The sequence below is a fragment of the Heterocephalus glaber genome, unplaced genomic scaffold (genome assembly GCF_053883595.1).
Source record: "Heterocephalus glaber isolate CG9 unplaced genomic scaffold, H.glaber_assembly_v1.0 deba00001124, whole genome shotgun sequence".
Classification (NCBI taxonomy): Eukaryota; Metazoa; Chordata; class Mammalia; order Rodentia; family Bathyergidae; genus Heterocephalus; species Heterocephalus glaber.
In genome coordinates this window covers 87,394-105,251 of record NW_028258197.1, presented here as the reverse complement: position 1 = coordinate 105,251, position 17,858 = coordinate 87,394, and the positions used below count along the sequence as shown (strand labels likewise).

The 17,858-nt window shown below is 36.9% G+C and overlaps 1 protein-coding gene across 6 annotated transcripts in view; it reads right to left on the bottom strand.

Moving 5' to 3' along the window:
- Positions 1 to 17,858, bottom strand: part of Tlk2 (tousled like kinase 2) — a 127,296-nt gene that overhangs the window by 57,668 nt on the left and 51,770 nt on the right. For all 6 annotated transcript variants that reach the window (XM_004868583.4, XM_004868587.4, XM_013067068.3 and 3 more), the window contains one exon: positions 9,057 to 9,224. In XM_004868583.4, the coding sequence (XP_004868640.1) occupies positions 9,057 to 9,224 (168 nt within the window). The remainder of the gene's footprint in view (positions 1 to 9,056; positions 9,225 to 17,858) is intronic.

Sequence of the window (17,858 nt, the reverse complement as noted above, 5' to 3'; positions counted from 1 at the left end):
CTTGGGGGAAAAAAAATGAGGACCTAACATGACAACCTGGGTCCTTGATATAAAAAAATGCTAATTCTAAGCATTCAATATTAATTGTGGTCCTCTGTGCCTGGTTCTATATTAAACACTAGAAATTGAAAACTGGAAAACCGTGAGAGCTGCCACTCTCCCAAGAAGTCACTGATTATGAAGAATGTAATCAATGAGAACATTATTTGCCAACCTAGCCACCTGGGCCACTGTACTTGTAAATTAAGTCTAATGCCTTCATTATCATACATTCTCTCCAGATTTCTATATATTTTCTATCTACTATACAAGTAATGTAAGTCTTTTTTTTTTGGTCCCAGGGATCAAACTCAGAACCTTATGCTTGTGAGGCAGGGGGCACCACCGCTGAGCTAAATCCCCAGTCCAAGTCATATACTTTGTAAGGGTTTTATAATCAGACTATATAAAGAACTCTTACAACTCAATAATAGAGAATGCAATTTAAAAACAGATTTGAACAGATATTTCTCCAATAATACACAAATGGTCAATAGGCAAATGAAGAAATACTCAATGTCAATAAGTTATTTGAGAAATGCATATCAAAACCATAATATGTCACTTTACATCCACTAGGATAACTTAAGATTAAAACACAGACATGGGCCGGGGATTTAGCTCAGTAATGCTGCTGCCTGCCCTGCAAGTGCAAGGACCTGAGTTCAATCCCTAGTATAAAAGATAAAACAAAAAAAAACCCACAGACAAAAACAAGTACAGTACTGGCAAAGACATGGAGAAACTGGAATATTCTACTGATGGGAATGTAAAGTGGACCAGGTGGTACAAATACAGTTTGGCAGTTCCTAAAAATAGCTACCATATAACCATGCAATTTCAATCCTCAGTGTATATCCAAAAGAAATAAAAACATGGTGGCAGGGCACAGTGGTAAGACAGGAGATTGAGGTACAGCAAACTGGCTGGGGGAGTGGATGTGACTTGTCAACCAGAGTTCCAGGACACAGATACAGAATATTTCCTAAAGCCCTGCACTTGGAACCCATCAGAGAGTGCTATCTTCAGATCTTCTCCCTAGATCTACAGCAGGTTTTTGACAGGATGGCCTACTAGTAATGGAACCTATGGTATGTGTGCCACAGCAGGCTGCATCACTGACAGCTCTCAAAGGTCCACCATCAACAGTAGACCCTGATGTCAGCCTGAGGAGTGGGGGATACAAAAGACAATGCTATTTTCCTTGTGCCCACTGTGCTCTCTGCCACAGTGGTCTGCTCTCACCATGCAGTTTACTTTTTTTCCTACTTTTAGTTGGCCCAAACCTATTATGCGGAACTTATTTCTTTTTGGGGGGAACATGTTTCTTTTCATAACTTTAATAAATGTAAAACCTTGCCACGTTTTGCTGCTATTTGACCAATTCTTTGTTTAGGATGGAAAGAATCTAGAAACCACCACTAGAAGGAGACTCCAGCCCTCCAAAACTCGGTGACAAGCGACATGCCTCTAATCCTGGCCTTCTGGGAAACTAAGGCAAGGGGATTCCAAGTTTGACACATCTTGGGCAAGACCCAGTCTCAAAATTTTAAAATATAAAAGGCTTGGGAATGTGACTGAGTGTAAAGGCACTGGGTTAAACCTCCAGTAATGGAGGAGGTGGGTAGAGGAGGAGGAGGAAGAACAGGAAAGAGGAAGAGGAGGAAGAAGAGGAAGAGAAGGAGAAAGCAGCCCATGTGGCCAGGCATGGTGGCACATGCCTGTAATCACAATACTCAGGAGGCTGAGGTGGGCAGATCAAGAATTGAAGACCAAGGGCCGGGAATTCAGTTCAGTGGTTCCGCTGCCTGCCTCGATAGTGCAAGGTCTGGAGCTCGATCCCCAGTACCAAAAAAAAGAACTGAAGACCAGCCTGGACTGCAAAGTGAAACCCTGTCTCAGAAACAAACACAAAACAAAAAAAGAGAAAGAAAAATATGTATATAAAAACTTGTGCATGAATTCACAGTAGCATTATTCCTAACAGCCAAAAAGTAGAAATAACTCAAATGGCTATCAACTGATGAAAGGATAAATAAATCTCTGACCAACTGGGCACCAAAAGAATGATTTACATTTACTACTGAAAGTCTTACGAGGCCAGGGCTAGGAGTACACCTCAGTGGTACAGTGCATACTTAGCAAATAAAAGATTTGAGCACAAAAAAATAAAAAATAAAAATCTAGGGCCGGGGATTTAGCTCAGTGGTTTCGCCGCCTGCTGCGCAAGCGCAAGGACCCGAGTTCAATCCGTGGTACCAAAAAAAATAAAAAAATAAAAAAAATAGAAATCTAAAAGGTTAAAAGGTTAATCAAAGAAGTGCAAGTTATCTGTCACCATCTGATGAAGCTAATATTGTCAATTTCCTAGTTTAAAAATTAAAATTTTATTTAAAATTAACATTGTTAATGAGAAAAAAAACAGGCATTTAGTTTGACATTCTAAAACTTATGTCAGCATAGTCTAAAAAGCACAGATAAGGGCTGAGGATTTAGCTCAGTGGCGCTATGCCTGCCTTGCAAGCGCAAGGTCCTGAGTTTGATCCCCGGTACCAGAAAACAAAAAACAATAAACAGAAAAAACTTTAAAAAGCACAGATGAGAGGAAAAGTTCTATTTTACATTAAAATAGAAGCTAAGACTTCAGTGAGACAGTGTTAATGTGGGTACCTAGCAAAATGTTAATACTTTTACGGAAAATGCCTCTTAAAATTATTTAGATAGGAGGTTAAGAATTCTGAAATGTATTTTAAATACTTCAGCATAAAAAAAGCAAATTAAACCGGGCATGATGGCACACCTCTGTAATCCTAGCACTCAGGAGGCAGAGGCAGGAGGATTACCAAAGGAACAGGAGGAAGAGGAGAAGGAGGAAAGGGGAGGGACGGAGGGAGAAAAGGATGGAGGGAGGGAGGGAAAGGAGGAAAGAAAAAGAAGGAAGAAAGGGAGGAGGAGGGGGAGAAAAGATACAGTTTTCAAGGAGATAATGAGCTTGGTAAAGAGAAGGTAGGGCATGGGGAAGGGGAAAGGGCTTGGAGAGTGCCACAGACTTCACAAATACAATTCTCTGTCCAGTCACAGCTGATTCCATCTGTTTTCTTCTCAGTTCAATGTAACCATTCAGCTTTGCAATGCTCAACAATGAAATAATCAAAATACTTAAATACTCCTTCATGTGCACAAATCTCAGAATAACAGAGATGAGAAAAATCTAGTGTTAGAGTTACAAACCAAGTAACACATACTGTTAAAAATAATTTAAAAATTGAAAGATGTAAGTGAATGGCTGGGTAAACATTATGAATATGTTAAATTTATCTTTCATAATGGGGAGTAAATAAATCTTGTTTAAAGTAGATTAAATGGCTGGGCATGGTGGCGCATGCCTGTAAACCCAGCACTCAAGGCTGAGGCAGGAGTGTTGTCAGGAGTTCGATGCCAGCCTGGACTACATAGTGAATTCAAGGCCAGCCTGAGCTATATAGCGAGATCCTGTCTCAAAAAAACAAAAAACAGGGCCAGAGATTTAGCTCAGTGGTTCCGGCGCCTGCCTTGCAAGCGCAAGGTCCTGAGTTTGATTCCCAATACCAAAACAACCCAAAACAAAATACAAAACAAAAAGTAGATTAAATGGATAACATTATTTTAAGTTAAAATAGCAATCACTAGAAAATCTAAAATATGAACTGTCAAAAATAAATAAATAAATAAATAAAATATGAACTGTCAGCCAGGCATGGTGGCATACACCTGTAATCCTAGCACTCAGGAGGCTGAGGGCTGGGGCAGAAGAATTACTGTGAGTGAAGCCAGCTTGAACTACAAGCTGTTCACAGCCTGTACACAGGAAGATCCTGTCTCCAAAAAGAAATATTGAACTTTCAACAGTGGTTAACTGTTTCAGGAATGCAAAGGAATTTCCCTCTTCCCCATTTCTTGTGGCTAAGAGTAAATGTCTAATTTTACTGTTTAGAAAATTATGTGCCTATGATTTAAAAACAAATTTGCTACATTAAAACATAAAATTAAGTAATTTTAAACACAGAAAGATCAGACTCTTGGGCTGAGAATGTAGCTCAATGGTAGAGTGCTTGCCTACCCATACAAAAGCCCTGGGTTTCTGCTTTCCCAGCACGCACCCCCCCCATCTCCCAATTAAACTTTTAATACTATGCCAAACAAAAAAGAAGAGTAAAAAAGAGCTATGCCAGCTGCTCCTTCTAACCCTATTCTGGGGATTGAAACCAGGACCTAACACACACTCGGCAAGAACTCTACCACTAAGCTACATCCTAGCCCATTAAGACAGTCTTGTTAAATTGCCCAGGCTGGCTTCAAACCTTTAACTAGTAGTATAATTAGAGGTTCTTAAGAAAAATAGTAGAAAACTAAAATGTGCATACAATCAAATTTGTGATCTTTCTGACTCAGCCTCTCTAGTAGCTGGTATTATAAGAGTGAGCCACCATGCCAGCCCACCTGCTGTTGTTTTTTTTGGGGGGGGGGTATTTTTGAGACAAGGGTCTCACTATGTGGCACAGGCTGACCTTGAACTCTTTCTTGATCCTCCTGCTTCAGCTTCCTGGGTGCTAGAATTAGAGGGATTTACTACCACATTCAGCTCCACTTGGCATTTTTAATCAATACACAGAAATCGTTCATTTTTAGCATATATACAGCTATCTTATTTGTCAGTTGTATAGCATTCTATCACATGAATGTATTATAATTCATTTAACCAATCTCTCTTCAAAAGAATGCTTTTTTTTTTTGAGACAGGGTCTCGCTAGGTAGTCTAGGTTGGCCTCAAATTCTTGGCAATCCTCTTGACTCAGCTTCCAGAATGCTGGGACTACAGGTGTACACCACCATGCCCAGCCAAAAGAATGCATTTATCAATGCATGAAACATATAATTACACTGAGCAAATCCCATTCGGGACACTGGAGATACAGAAGTGAACAAAGCAAAGTCCTTGACCTGATGGAGCATCCCAGTGGGGGGAAGTCAGACAAAAACACACATTACAGCACATCAGTAGGCGATAAAACTAAAGAGAAAAACAAAGCAAAGCATAAAAGCTAAATGTGGGACAGACAGGGAGAAGTTGCTATTTTATTTAGTAGAGTCAAAGAAGTTCTTTTAAATAGGGTATATTTAAACAGAAACCAAAAAGAACTGAGGAAGCACACAGCAAGTGTAAAGGCACTGAGGTAGCACAAGGCTGAAGAAACAAGGTGGCTAGTGTGAATGGAACCTGGGGAGAAAAGGAGATCAGAGAGCATGACTGGACTTATGTTTCAATATTAACATGGAGCTGGGAGTGGTGGTGCATACCTACAATCCCAGCACTAAGGAGGCTGAGGCAGGAGGACTACCTTGAGTCTGAGGCCAACCTGGGCTACATATTGAGTTCAAGGCCAGCCTGAACTAAATAGCAGGATCCTGTTTCAAAAACCAAAGCAAACCAAAACACACACAAAAAAATTATCATGATGCTCTGTTGAGAACAGGTTAAAAGAAAAAGTTGTAGAAGCAGCAAAGAGCCCAATTAGGAAGCCAAAATCTCATTGAGAGACAATAGCTTAGACTGCAGCAGTAGTAGTGAAAAGAATAAGCAGTAGAGGGCCGGGAATTTAGCTCAGTGGTTCTGCCTGCCTCACAAGCGTAAGGTCCTGAGTTCAATCCCCAGTACCAAAAAATAAAAATAAATAATAAGTAGTAGAATTCTGACTATATCTTGAAGGTAAAATAAGATTTGCTGATGGCTTTGGATTTAGAGTATAATATAAAGAGAAGAGATGACAGTGACTCCAGGCTTTTTAGCATGAAACAGAAGGAAAGAGTTGACAAATTAAGATGTGGAAGGCTATGGGAGGAAAGGATTTTGAATTTGGAGAACTGAATGAGGAATTCAGTTTTGGACAGGTTAAATCTGATAGGCTTGTTAGACAGAGGAGAGGACTACAATTAACTGACTATACAAGTCTGGAACTCTGGCCAGAAATCTGACTACAGATATAAATGTGGAAGTCCCGTGCATGTATGTGATAGGTTTTAACAGCAGAGACAAGAATAAGTAGAAAATGAAGGTAGAAATGGAATCTGAACCCTGGGTCATGTCAATGTTTAGAGATGGGGAAGTGAGAAAATACTACAAGAGTGGAAGCCAAGTGAAGAGTGCGTGCTAGGAGAAGACAATGACCAACTGTGGTTAATGAGTCGAGTGAGATGAGCTCTAAGAACTGATCCCTGGATTTAGCAATGTGAAACTCACATCCTTTGGAACATAGGTGGAGGAAAATTGCTTCCAGATTTTCCAATTACAAATTGTACAAAACAAACATTTTTGTAGGTTTTTTTTTTGGTACCAGGGATCAAACTCAGGACCTTGCGTTTGCGAGACAGGCACGGTGCCACTGAGCTAAATCCCTGGCCCAACATCTTTGTAGTTTTATGGGAACAAAATTTATACGTCTATCAACTTATCATTGAGATATATTACCAATTTGTCTTAATGATTAATTTCTAGTCAATATAAAGTTACATGTGGGGCCAGGGATTTAGTTCAGTGGTTTCACCGCTTGCTGTGCAAGCACAAGGACCTGAGTTTGATCCCCGGTACCCAATCAATCAATCAATCAATCAATAAATAAAATAAAATAAAGTTATGTGTGTCTCTATCGCCCATACTGAAAATTAACAAATTTATGAGTCCTTGCCAATGATACGTCAGAAGTGTTTTTTTTTTCATTTTGTGTTTCTTTATGGCCCACATTAAGCATTTTTTCATGTTATTAGCCACCTGATTTTCTCTTCCCCATAAAGCTGTCCTCTGCCCACTTTTTTAAGTAACCTCTATCTTTATCCACTGATTCATAATATTTGTTGAATATTAAAGTCAGTGCTTTCACTTCTACTTATTTTTTATATTATTAAGCTCATGTCCAGGATGGAATTGCTGAGAAAAAGAGACTGGTATCAAAGAATTTACCCTTTGGTTTTCATACTGTTTTCACATTCCTACTTTATACACGATCACTTTGTTGTTCCTCTGCTCTGTGAGAACAATCTACCTAGAGTATCTGCAACTCCTCTGATAGCCTAAAAGATAAATATACCTTTTATGGGAACTTTACATTAGGGGATAGATTTCCCACTGATCAAAATCCTGTGTATTTAACTATGTGTCCATCACATAGTGGGCACTTGGGGGCTGGGGATTTAGCTGAGTGGTGCTGTGCCTGCTTCGCAAGCACAATGTCCTCAGTTCAATCTCCAGTACCAAACAAACAAACAAACAGTGGGCACTCAGTAAATACATATACAATAAGAATAACCGAAGGGTTCCCCTCAAGTGAAAAGGAGGTCATTTCTAAGGCAATGACAGAATAAAAGGAGAAACAACCCTCTAAGATGCAGGTTTAATGAAAATCAGTGAATAATAAACACACAATGAAACATATACATTCCCTAAAACAGTGATAGCAAACCTATGGCATGCAGGCTGCAGTGGGCACACAGAGCGCCCTGTTAGCACAGAGGCCAAATTGTCCCAGCAGCCAAGCATCACATATCAGTTGTTTTTCTAAACTAAAACCTTAGCATTCAGGTTTAACTGAAGTGTTGGCACTTTGCGATAAGTAAGTGGGTTTTAGCTTGCAGTATGGGCAATTCGCTTCTAAAAGGTTCACCATCACTGCTCTAAAACAGTACTATAGAGAACTACTGAATTCTTACAAAAATTGTTTCAAACTGCTGTCAAGGACCTCCCACAATATTATATTGGTCAAATCTTTTTGTGCCTCAACGATAAAATTATATAGTATCTTCATACACAACTTTCCTCATTCCTTTGACGAATAAATAATTTTGTAGACTTTTAAAAAAATTCCCATCGCTTTCTTGAGGTAAAACTACAATAACTATGAGAAATATTCCAAATAATGCACATGATTTCCTAATGATTTTATTCTTTTTATTTCATTTCCTTAAGACACCACCCACCATTTTTACTGCCATTTGAAATGCAGTGCACAGTGGTGAATGACTCAGAATAATCCACAAGGCAAACACAGGAAATTATTAGATTATAAGTGGAGGAAATGCAGTGATGAGGATGCAATCAGTGGTGACTTTAATTATGAATGATGCTCAGTCTTCTTATTCCACCCTTGTGGCAAAAAACAGACACAGACACCAAGAAAAGTAACAAATTTGATTCAAAATGCATTATATATTATTATTTCGCAAATTAAAATGGAGTTTAAAAAAAACCCAATAGAGTCAAGACTGTATATTATTCAAATATTGAGCACAATGGCACACACCTATAATCCCAGCTACTCAAAAGGCTGAGGTAGGAAGATTCCAAGTCTGAGGCCAGGGTGGCAAACTTAGGGTGACTCTCTCAATAAAAAACATATAAAGGGCTAGAGGTATTGCTCAGTGGTAGAGTACCTCTGGGTTAGATCCTCAGCAACTCCCCCCATCTTAGTTTTCAAAAAAAGAAAGAAGTCGAAAGGAACAAACAGGTAGCCAAATAATTCTGACAAAAATAACCATACCAACACCTCAAAAGGTCAAGAAGGCAAGTGTGTAGGCAGTCCACATATCATACGGGGGAAATGATCAGTAACCTTTCTGTAGAATGCCTACCTATCTACTAAAATTGTGCTGTATTTGAATATTAGCTTATTTAATTGATGGCTGAGATTTGGAAACTATTTTTAATTATACAAAAGTTTTGGTCACAGTGAATTCAATCTGTATTCTCTTTACCTCTTTGTCAATCTAATATTATACTTTCCTTCCAGCTGTGTGCTGAGACTTTGACAAAGCATACTCCCTCAAGAGCTTAAATCAAGAATGATGAGTAAAAGTATAATATAGTATCTTTCTTTAGAAGAAGAAAAGAATGAAAAATGCTATCAATGCTACTAAAATAATTAATCCAACTTTATCACAGAATTCCAGGACAATGAAAAGTATTTGAGTAAGTTCAGCTTTGTACTTACTGATACAAAAGTGAAGCAGAGGCCAGCTCCTCTTTGTGCTAACTGCTCTGTGTCAAGTCGAGGTTTTGCTAGCATCACTGACATGAGGGTTGGTAGAGCAGATTGCTCCTCCGACGCCTCCTTCATAGCACTGCCATCTAAACCATAGAGGGGTTGCTCTACTCGCCGCTGGAAAACATCAAAGGAAACACAAAATTTACATGAGAAAGGTAATCTGATATTGCCAAAACATGGAACAGGTTAAAATCTAGAGAATATAAGGTGAATGTTAAAGAAACTTTTTTTTTTCTAAAACCAATTACAGGGAGCATAACAACATTATTACTGGAGTATTACCCATCTAGAAACCTGAGTTAATAGTTTATTCGAATTCTACACAATAACATTTTAATGATTCTGTATTTACCTAACTGCATTTGCAGATTACTTTGTAGAGTTCAATTAATCAACTTCGAAATATTCTCAATCCTACACAGGCAATCCCATTTCTATGCTGTAGGTAAATAAAGAATTAAGACAACTGCCCCAGCCTGGTGTGGTGGCGCACACCTGTAATCACAGCAGTGTGGGATACTGAGAAAGGAGGATCACAAGATCCAGCCCAGCCAGGCAACTTAAGGACTTGGCAAGATCCTGTCTCAAAATAAAAATAAAAAAGGGCTGGGGATGTAGCTCAGTGCAAAGGCCCTGGGTTCAATTCCCAGTATCACCCCAAAAGCAAAAGACAACTGTCTCATGACTTTGGCACAGAGCTTATTACACCCTCTATTCTAGTCTAACTATACTATACTTTATATGCAAAATATCTAAAATAAATGCAACCAAAACAAACATGGAATATCAAAAGAATAATACAGCACAATTATGCATGGTTTATTCTAGAAGTGAAAACATAGTTAAACATTAGCAAATCTAATAATAAAATTTATTTTTCAAAAGTCAATACAAAGTATAATTAATGACATTACACTACAGATCTCATTAAAGTTACAAACTAGACAGGGGTAACACATATATTCAACAGTATTTAGCCAATGTGATAAGGTACAAGATATGAGATATAAATGTTACAGCAAATTGAAGTGTCATTTTGGATGATATAAACATTCACAAAAAAACCCAAAGCAAATCAACTGAAAAACTACTATGACAAATAAGAAAGTTCAGTAAGATGGCCAAATACAAAATAAGTATAAAAAAATCAATAGCTCCCACATACAATAAAAGAATTATAATCTGCTATAGCACATAATGAAAAAGCAGACTCAAAATAGCAAAAAAAAGAAAAAAGAAAAGAAAAAAAATCTGCAAAATACTAAGTAAACCTAAGAAATATAAAAATTCATGTGAAGAAAACTATACAGCTTCACAAATCAATATAAAAGATGACTGAAACTAAATGGTGATGCCATGTTCCTAGATTCAAATTGCACAGATACCAAAATTCTCTAAAGAATTTAAGGTTTTTGTTTTACATTTGGCTTTTCAAAGAATTTTCCGGCAGAATAGTAGTCATGTAGGTTCTCTTTCTCTTTGAGGGGGGCTGTTTTGGTCAAACATTACAAATTTATTTTGAGGTTCACTCGGAAACATGATGAAAATTAGCCAGATAATTTTTGATAAAGAGTATCAAGGAAATTTGACTAGAAATGAAAACACACCACAAGTTACATTAACTAACCAATATAATAATAAGAGAATAGGAGTGGGCATACTGACCAGTGGCACCAAATAAAGAATTCAAAAACAGATTCATATAATATGGATAAATAATTCATGATCAGAGCACATTAATATTAGCAGGAGTTTATTGATAAGATAGAAGACTATCTGTAAAGATATTAGAAAAAAGGGAAAAATAGAGGTCCTATTATACAGGGCTATATAAAAATCATAAGAAAACATAAACTTTTTCAACCTTGTAGTGATAAAGGACTTTTCAAACACAACATTAAAAATATAAAACATACAGGAACATCTATGAATAGCACAAAACCCATAAAGTCATAAAGGAAAAATACTGATAAATTTGACTACTTCAAATTTTCTTCTCACTGGTAAAAGTAAACACAAAGTTATAAGACGAGATTACAAACAGGCAAAAATGTTGTTGACGATATAAATGACAAAGGGTTAGCAATTTAATAATGTGCTCCTATCCATCAGTAATTTCAACAAAGTCAAAGAACCCAAACAAGCATTAACAATGAAACTGAAAAAGTCAACATAAAAAGATGTTAATATCACTGGTGAAGAAACTTGAGTTAAAATAGTATTTTTCTCACTGCCAAAGACTATAAATGATATAATTCAGTATTAGTAGTGTATGCAGAAATTAGATCTTTCAAACTGCTAGTCACCTTTCAGCAATTTAGGCAATGACTACAATTTAGGAACTTATCTAAAAGAAAGAATGCATAAAGCACACAAGTATGTACAAAGCCATTCGTTACAGTACTATTTATAGAATACAAATGTTTATTAGATATTGGTTAAATAAATCAATACAACAGAAATGAAGAAAACTATCCAGAAAAGGTGGTCTAAAAATACTTGACTACTATACTCTTCAGTAATATTCTTCTGCAGAGGACTTTGTTTTACCTCTTGTGAGTGAACTGTTGAACTTTTTGGTGGAGGGAGTACTGAGGATTAAACCCTAGGCCTTCACACTGAACTACAACCTCACTGCTTTCTCATTTTTTTTATTTTGAGACAGCATCTCACTAAATCATTACATTGCCAAGGGTAGGCTGGAACTTGTGATTCTTCTGCCTCAGCCTCCCAGAATGCCGGGATTATTGGCATGTGCCACTGCAACTCGCTAAATTTCAAATTTTATAATCTATATGTATCCTTTTATCAGGAAGAATTACTTAACTTTTATTTTCATTGTAGAAAATAAAAAAATAACCAAATGATCCTGACAAACATATTTAGTCCGTGAGTCTAAAAATAAAGAACTCCTCAAAATCTACCTTCTTACCCACCAAATGTAAGAGCCTAAATTCAGACTCCAAAATTCTTGTGATATCCATTAATCAAAATATGCTAAAGATATGGGTGAATGAATCTTTGAAACTAAGATACTAAAACTATAATCATTCTGCCATATATTCAATAAATATCTGCCAAGGGCTAAAAGATTTCAAATCATGGGGCTGGGGATTTAGCTCAGTAGTTCCGCCGCCTGCCTTGCAAGCGCAAGGTCCTGAGTTTGATCCCCAGTACCAAAAAAAAAAGATGTCAAATCATACCTGGAAAAATGGCAAGCTAGGATGTTTGAACCAACCATCCTTTAGAAAGCAACTATAAATTTAAAGGAAAACCTTTTTTGGTTTTTTGAGACAGGGTCTCCTTATGCAGTTCAGACTGGCCTTGAACTCACTATGTAGCCCAGGCTGACCTTGAACTCGTGGTCATTCTTCTACTTCAGGCTTCCAAGTGCTGAGGTTATAGGTGTGTGCCACCACATGAAGCAGAGAAAACATTTTTAAAGGCCATTAAAATGACCAAAGATTTGGTAAAATATCAAGTAGGGCAAAATTTAAGCGAAATTAGGAACATAAGACAAATAGGTGTGTGTCTGTAATCAGCACTCTAGTAGGCTGAGGCAAAAGAATCCCAAGTTTGAGCCCATCCTGGCAATTTAGTGACTAAGCAAAAGACCATGTCTCAATTTAAAAACAAAAAGGGCTGGGAATGTAGCTCAGTGCAAAGACCCTGAGGTTCAATCCCCAGTAAAGGGGAGGGGAAGGGAGGGGAGACAAGTAGAAGAAGCATCAAAATCATATCTTGCCCTAAGAGCACCTGCAGATACTGAATTTCCATTTCCAGGGCACCATGGTATCAAGTAGTTACAGGCCAAAGCATAATCTGGGTACAGGTTTCAACAGGAATAGGAAACAAGTCCCACTTCCAGCAGAGCCTTCTATGTAGTTAGCCTACACTCTCAGGAAAAAGGTAAACCAGAAGAAAAATATTCTACATCCTAAGGGCTGCAAGGAATTTGCCTTGGTAGTTTATGGGTCACAGCTTCCCCTGAGAAATGTTAAAGACAACCCAAATAAATATTTGTCGATGGCTGGAACAAACAATAAACCGAGAGGGGGGAGAGAGAGACAGATAGGAGAATGAATCACAAATTCAGTAAATTAGTATCAGAGAGGTAAAATCTCTAGGCACTAGAAGAAAGCAAATAAAAATTTTGCCTAGAAGAACACCTACACCCTAGATCTTGAAGAAACCTCATAAATAATTTTTCAAGGACTATGAGGGGCAAAACACAAGACAAACCTTAAAAGAAATAAAGTCATGAGCAACAACCAAGAAACAGTAGAAGCAAATTCATAAACACTTCAGATACCAGAATTATCAGGCACAGCTGTTAAAATGTGTATACATTAAAAAAAAAAAAAGGCTGTGGGTACAGTATAGCTCAGTGGTACAGTACTTGCTTACAGGCACAAGACCCTTGTATTCAATACCCAGAACAACAAAAAAAAAAACAAGCAAAAAAAATTTATTAAAAAAATAAAAAGCTTCAAATTATCTTGCAAGGAACACTTTTTAAAAGGCAGTAAGAAAAATTAAGAATTAAATGGGGTTAACAGTCAATAAGAAATAACAAAACAGATACTTCGGAAACTGAAAGGCAAGAAGAAATTATCCATAAAAGAGCACAGATAAACAAAAAGAGCCCAGTGTGGTGGCACACACTTGTAATCCCAGCACTCAAGCAGCTGAGACAGGAGGATTGTCATGAGTTTGAGGCCAGCCTGAACTATACAGCAAGACCTTGCCTCAAAAGAAAGAGGGGAGAGAAGGGGAGGGGAGGGAAGGGAAGGAAAATGATTACACTTAAAGAGGTAATGGTTAAGTGACTCAGAATTGGTAAAACACATCAAGTCACAAAGGCCTAACGAATCAAAAGCAAAAGAAATAAAGACATACAATTAAAAAACTACAGACCACCACAGATAAAGATTTTTACATCAGCCAGAAGAAAAAAAAAAAAGCAAGATACCTACAAAGAAACAAAAGGTAAATAAATGCTGATTTCTTAATAGTAACAATAGGAGCCAGAAAATTAAATAATGATAAACTACTCTACTCGATTGTGTTAAATGAAAAAAATGCCAATCTAGACATATACACAGAAAGCAAACAAAAAAACCTCTCAAGAGTAAGAGAAAAAATAAGGTTATCTCAGTGAGCACAAACCTAGATTAAAGCCCAGCAGATACAGAAGGAAAGTACCTTCAGGTGGAAGGTATAAAATGCAATAGGAAAGCGGTCAAAACAAAGATGTATATATACAAATCTAAATGAACAATGATGGCATAAAACAATGATTTTATAAGACTTAAAAGGCAAAATAAAAACATACTCCACCACCACCAAGTCAGCAACAGGGTAACTAAGTTAGTGCTCTGAACTCATCATCTGGTATTAGGAAGAGGGAATATAAATTTCAGCATATTAAATATAAGGTAATAATTTCTAAGAGAAACGAGCAAAGAGGGCCTAGTTACTGGTAAAAGAGGAAGATATGATAGGCTTCAACAAAGAAATAAATCTAAATGAATGCAAGAAATTAAAAAAAAGGAACAGGGCCAGGGATTTAGCTCAGTGGTGCTGCTGCCTGCCTCGCAAGCGCAAGGTCCTGAGTTCAATCCCCGGTACCAAAAAAAAAAAAAAGGAACAGCCAGGCATGATGGCACAAACAAACTAAAAAGAAAGGAAGGAAAGGAACAGACAGGACAAGAAGAAAACACTAAAATGTATTTAAACCCAATATAGTGATACTATATTAAATGTAAATGGGGTAAATGTGTAAGTTAAAAGAAAGATTTTAGATTGAATAAAGAAAAAAAATCTAACTATATGATAGCTGTCTGAACTGAATATACATTAACAAAACGTTGATGGAGGGCTGGAGATATAGTTCAGTGGTAGATAGAGCACTTGCTTAGTGTGTGAAATGCCCTAGGTTCAATCCCCAGTACTGGTTTTTGTTTGTTTGTTTTTTTGTACTGGGGATCGAACTTGGGACCTTATGCTTGCAAGGCAGGCAGCGGAATCACTGAGCTAAATCCCCGGCCCCCCAGTACTGTTTAAAAAAAAAAGGTGGGCATTGTGGTGTATTCCTTTCCTAAAATTCAGGAGCCTGAGGCAGTTTGAGACCAATCTGGGCTACATAGTGAGTTCAAGGCTGGTCTGGACTACACTCAAGACCCTGCCTGGAAAAATAAAAAAAGTTCATATTATAAGAATAGAAATAGGGGGCCGGGGATATAGTTCAGTGGTTTCGCCGCCTGCTGCGCAAGCGCAAGGACCCGAGTTCGATTCCCAGTACCAAAAAAAAAAAAAAAAATAGAAATAGGGCTGGAGATTTAGCTCAGTGGTTTCGCCGCCTGCTGCGCAAGCGCAAGGACCCGAGTTCAATCCCCGGTACCAAAAAAAAGAATAGAAATATTTATACCATGTGATGCACATAATGGTTTGGATATTAAATATGATAAGCCACTTTTTTTGGGGGGGGGTTCCTGGGTATTGAACCCAGGGACTGAATTCACACTAAATTATAATCCCACTTATTTATTTTGTTAGTTATTAAAATTTTGAGACAAGGTTCTGCTAAGTCACTAAATTGCTTTCACTGGGCTTGAACTTGCCATCCTCCTGCCTCAGTCTCTCAGGGATTACAGGCGTGTGCCACCATGCCCAGTAGATAAATCGCACTTAAAGAAATGAGCTTCAAAAACATGAAGAGTTATCTAGTAACATGTAAAGCAAAAGTTAACAAATATATGAAGAAACCAAGAATTTCCATAATCCTTGTAAGAGAAATGAATACACTCCTCTTAGCAACTGACAGAACAAAAACCCAAAAAATCAAAACACAGAAAATTGATGACTGCTACTACTAATTATTATTATAATATTATTATTATTATGTGGTAGTGTCCAGGATCAAATCTATTATTATTATTATTATTATTATGTGGTAGTGTCCAGGATCAAATCTAGGACCTCACACATTCAAGGCAAGCACTCTACCAATGAGCTACATCCCCACCCTAAAATACTGAAGATTAAAACACTGTGATTATGTAACAAAGTTGACTTAATGGTAGAATAAAATCATTTTATTTAGGTATGCACACAGGATGATTAAACTATAAGGAAAATCCAATGATTACCACAAAAACTAGAAGAGTGATTATCTCTAGGATAGAGGGAGTTATGATCAGTGAATGAGGGAAGTAGACAAAAGTTTCCAGAGTGCTAAAAATAATGTTATGTCTTAAAAATAGTGTATGTCTTGAATGTAATGATCACATGAAGTTAGTTTTATAATGATATTCTGGAAGCTTTTTGGTGAAAAGGCCAGATAGAAATATTTTAGGCTTCTCAGGGCGCATTCCTCTCTGTCATACACTCTTTTGTTTCTAAAAATCTAAAAATCATTCTTAGTTTGCCAGCTGTATGCTATATTTTGCCAACTCCTTCATGAAAATGCTTGTGTTTTATGCATTTTCTATTTTTAAAAAATATTTAACAAAAATACAGAAGAATTGTCTACAAGAAAAAAAAAAAGCAAAATAAGCCTTTATCTGTTCTTCCCTTTCAACAGTTTTGAGCACCCATAGAGTACCAAGCATTGTTTTGGGAGTTAGAGACTAAAGACAACAATATATTATCTCTTATATTTCAAGTAGTGGAAACCAATTAAAAATAATCACATCTGTATGTAATAAGCACTGTAAGAGATGGAAACAGCAGTAAATAAAGCAAAATCCCTGCTCTCATGGAATTAACATTCTAGTGAACAAAAATGGGCAATGAATTATAAAGTTAAAACATATAAATTATTAAGTAAAAATATTAAAACTATATGGCACATCAATAGCAATGAATGATGTACCATAAACAAAATGGAAACCAGGTATGGTGGCACACACCTATAATCCCAGCACTTGGGAGGATTACTATCAGTCTGAGCCTTGGGCTACATAGTTCAAGGCCAGCCTGAACTATATAGTGAGACCCGATTTCAAAAACGAACAAAGAGAAAGATACATCATGTAAAGGTACAAGATCCCAATGATGAATATAACTGTATCGTATACCTAAAATGTACCAATAAACTTAATGAAAAAAAAAAGCTGTTCCTTTTATTATGTAACAATTTTGCTATCTTGTATCTCATTTAGAAACAAAATGTAAATTTTGCAAATTTTATATGAGGATTTATTTTTGGTATGCTTTCATTCCCTGTAGATGTCATTCTGCTTCTTACTTGCTTTATAATACAACTTATAGGATCTGACATTTAAAAAAAAAATGAACAAATAGAAAATTTAAAAATAAACAATAAGGGGCAAGAGATTTAGCCCAGTGGCACTGCGCCTGCCTCACAAACGCAAGGTCCTGAGTTCAATCCCTGTACCAAAAAAATTTAATTAAAAAAAAACAACAATATGGATAAATCTTACAAAAGTAATGTTGAATGAAAGGAGCCAGAAATAAGAGTACATATTGCATGATCCTTTTACATAAAATAAAAACAGATGAGGCAGGAGGACTGCCATGAGTTCAAGGACAGCTTGGAATATATAGCATGATGCTGACTCAAGAAAGTCTATACATTTTACATAGAGTACAAAAACAGAAAAAAAACTTATCTATGTTATTAGAGGTCTATTAGAGGTCAGGCTAGTGGCTAAGTCTGGTGGAGCAGAGAAGGGACTAGTAAGTGGAAGGCAACAGAAACAAGACTTCTGCAGGCCTGGTAAT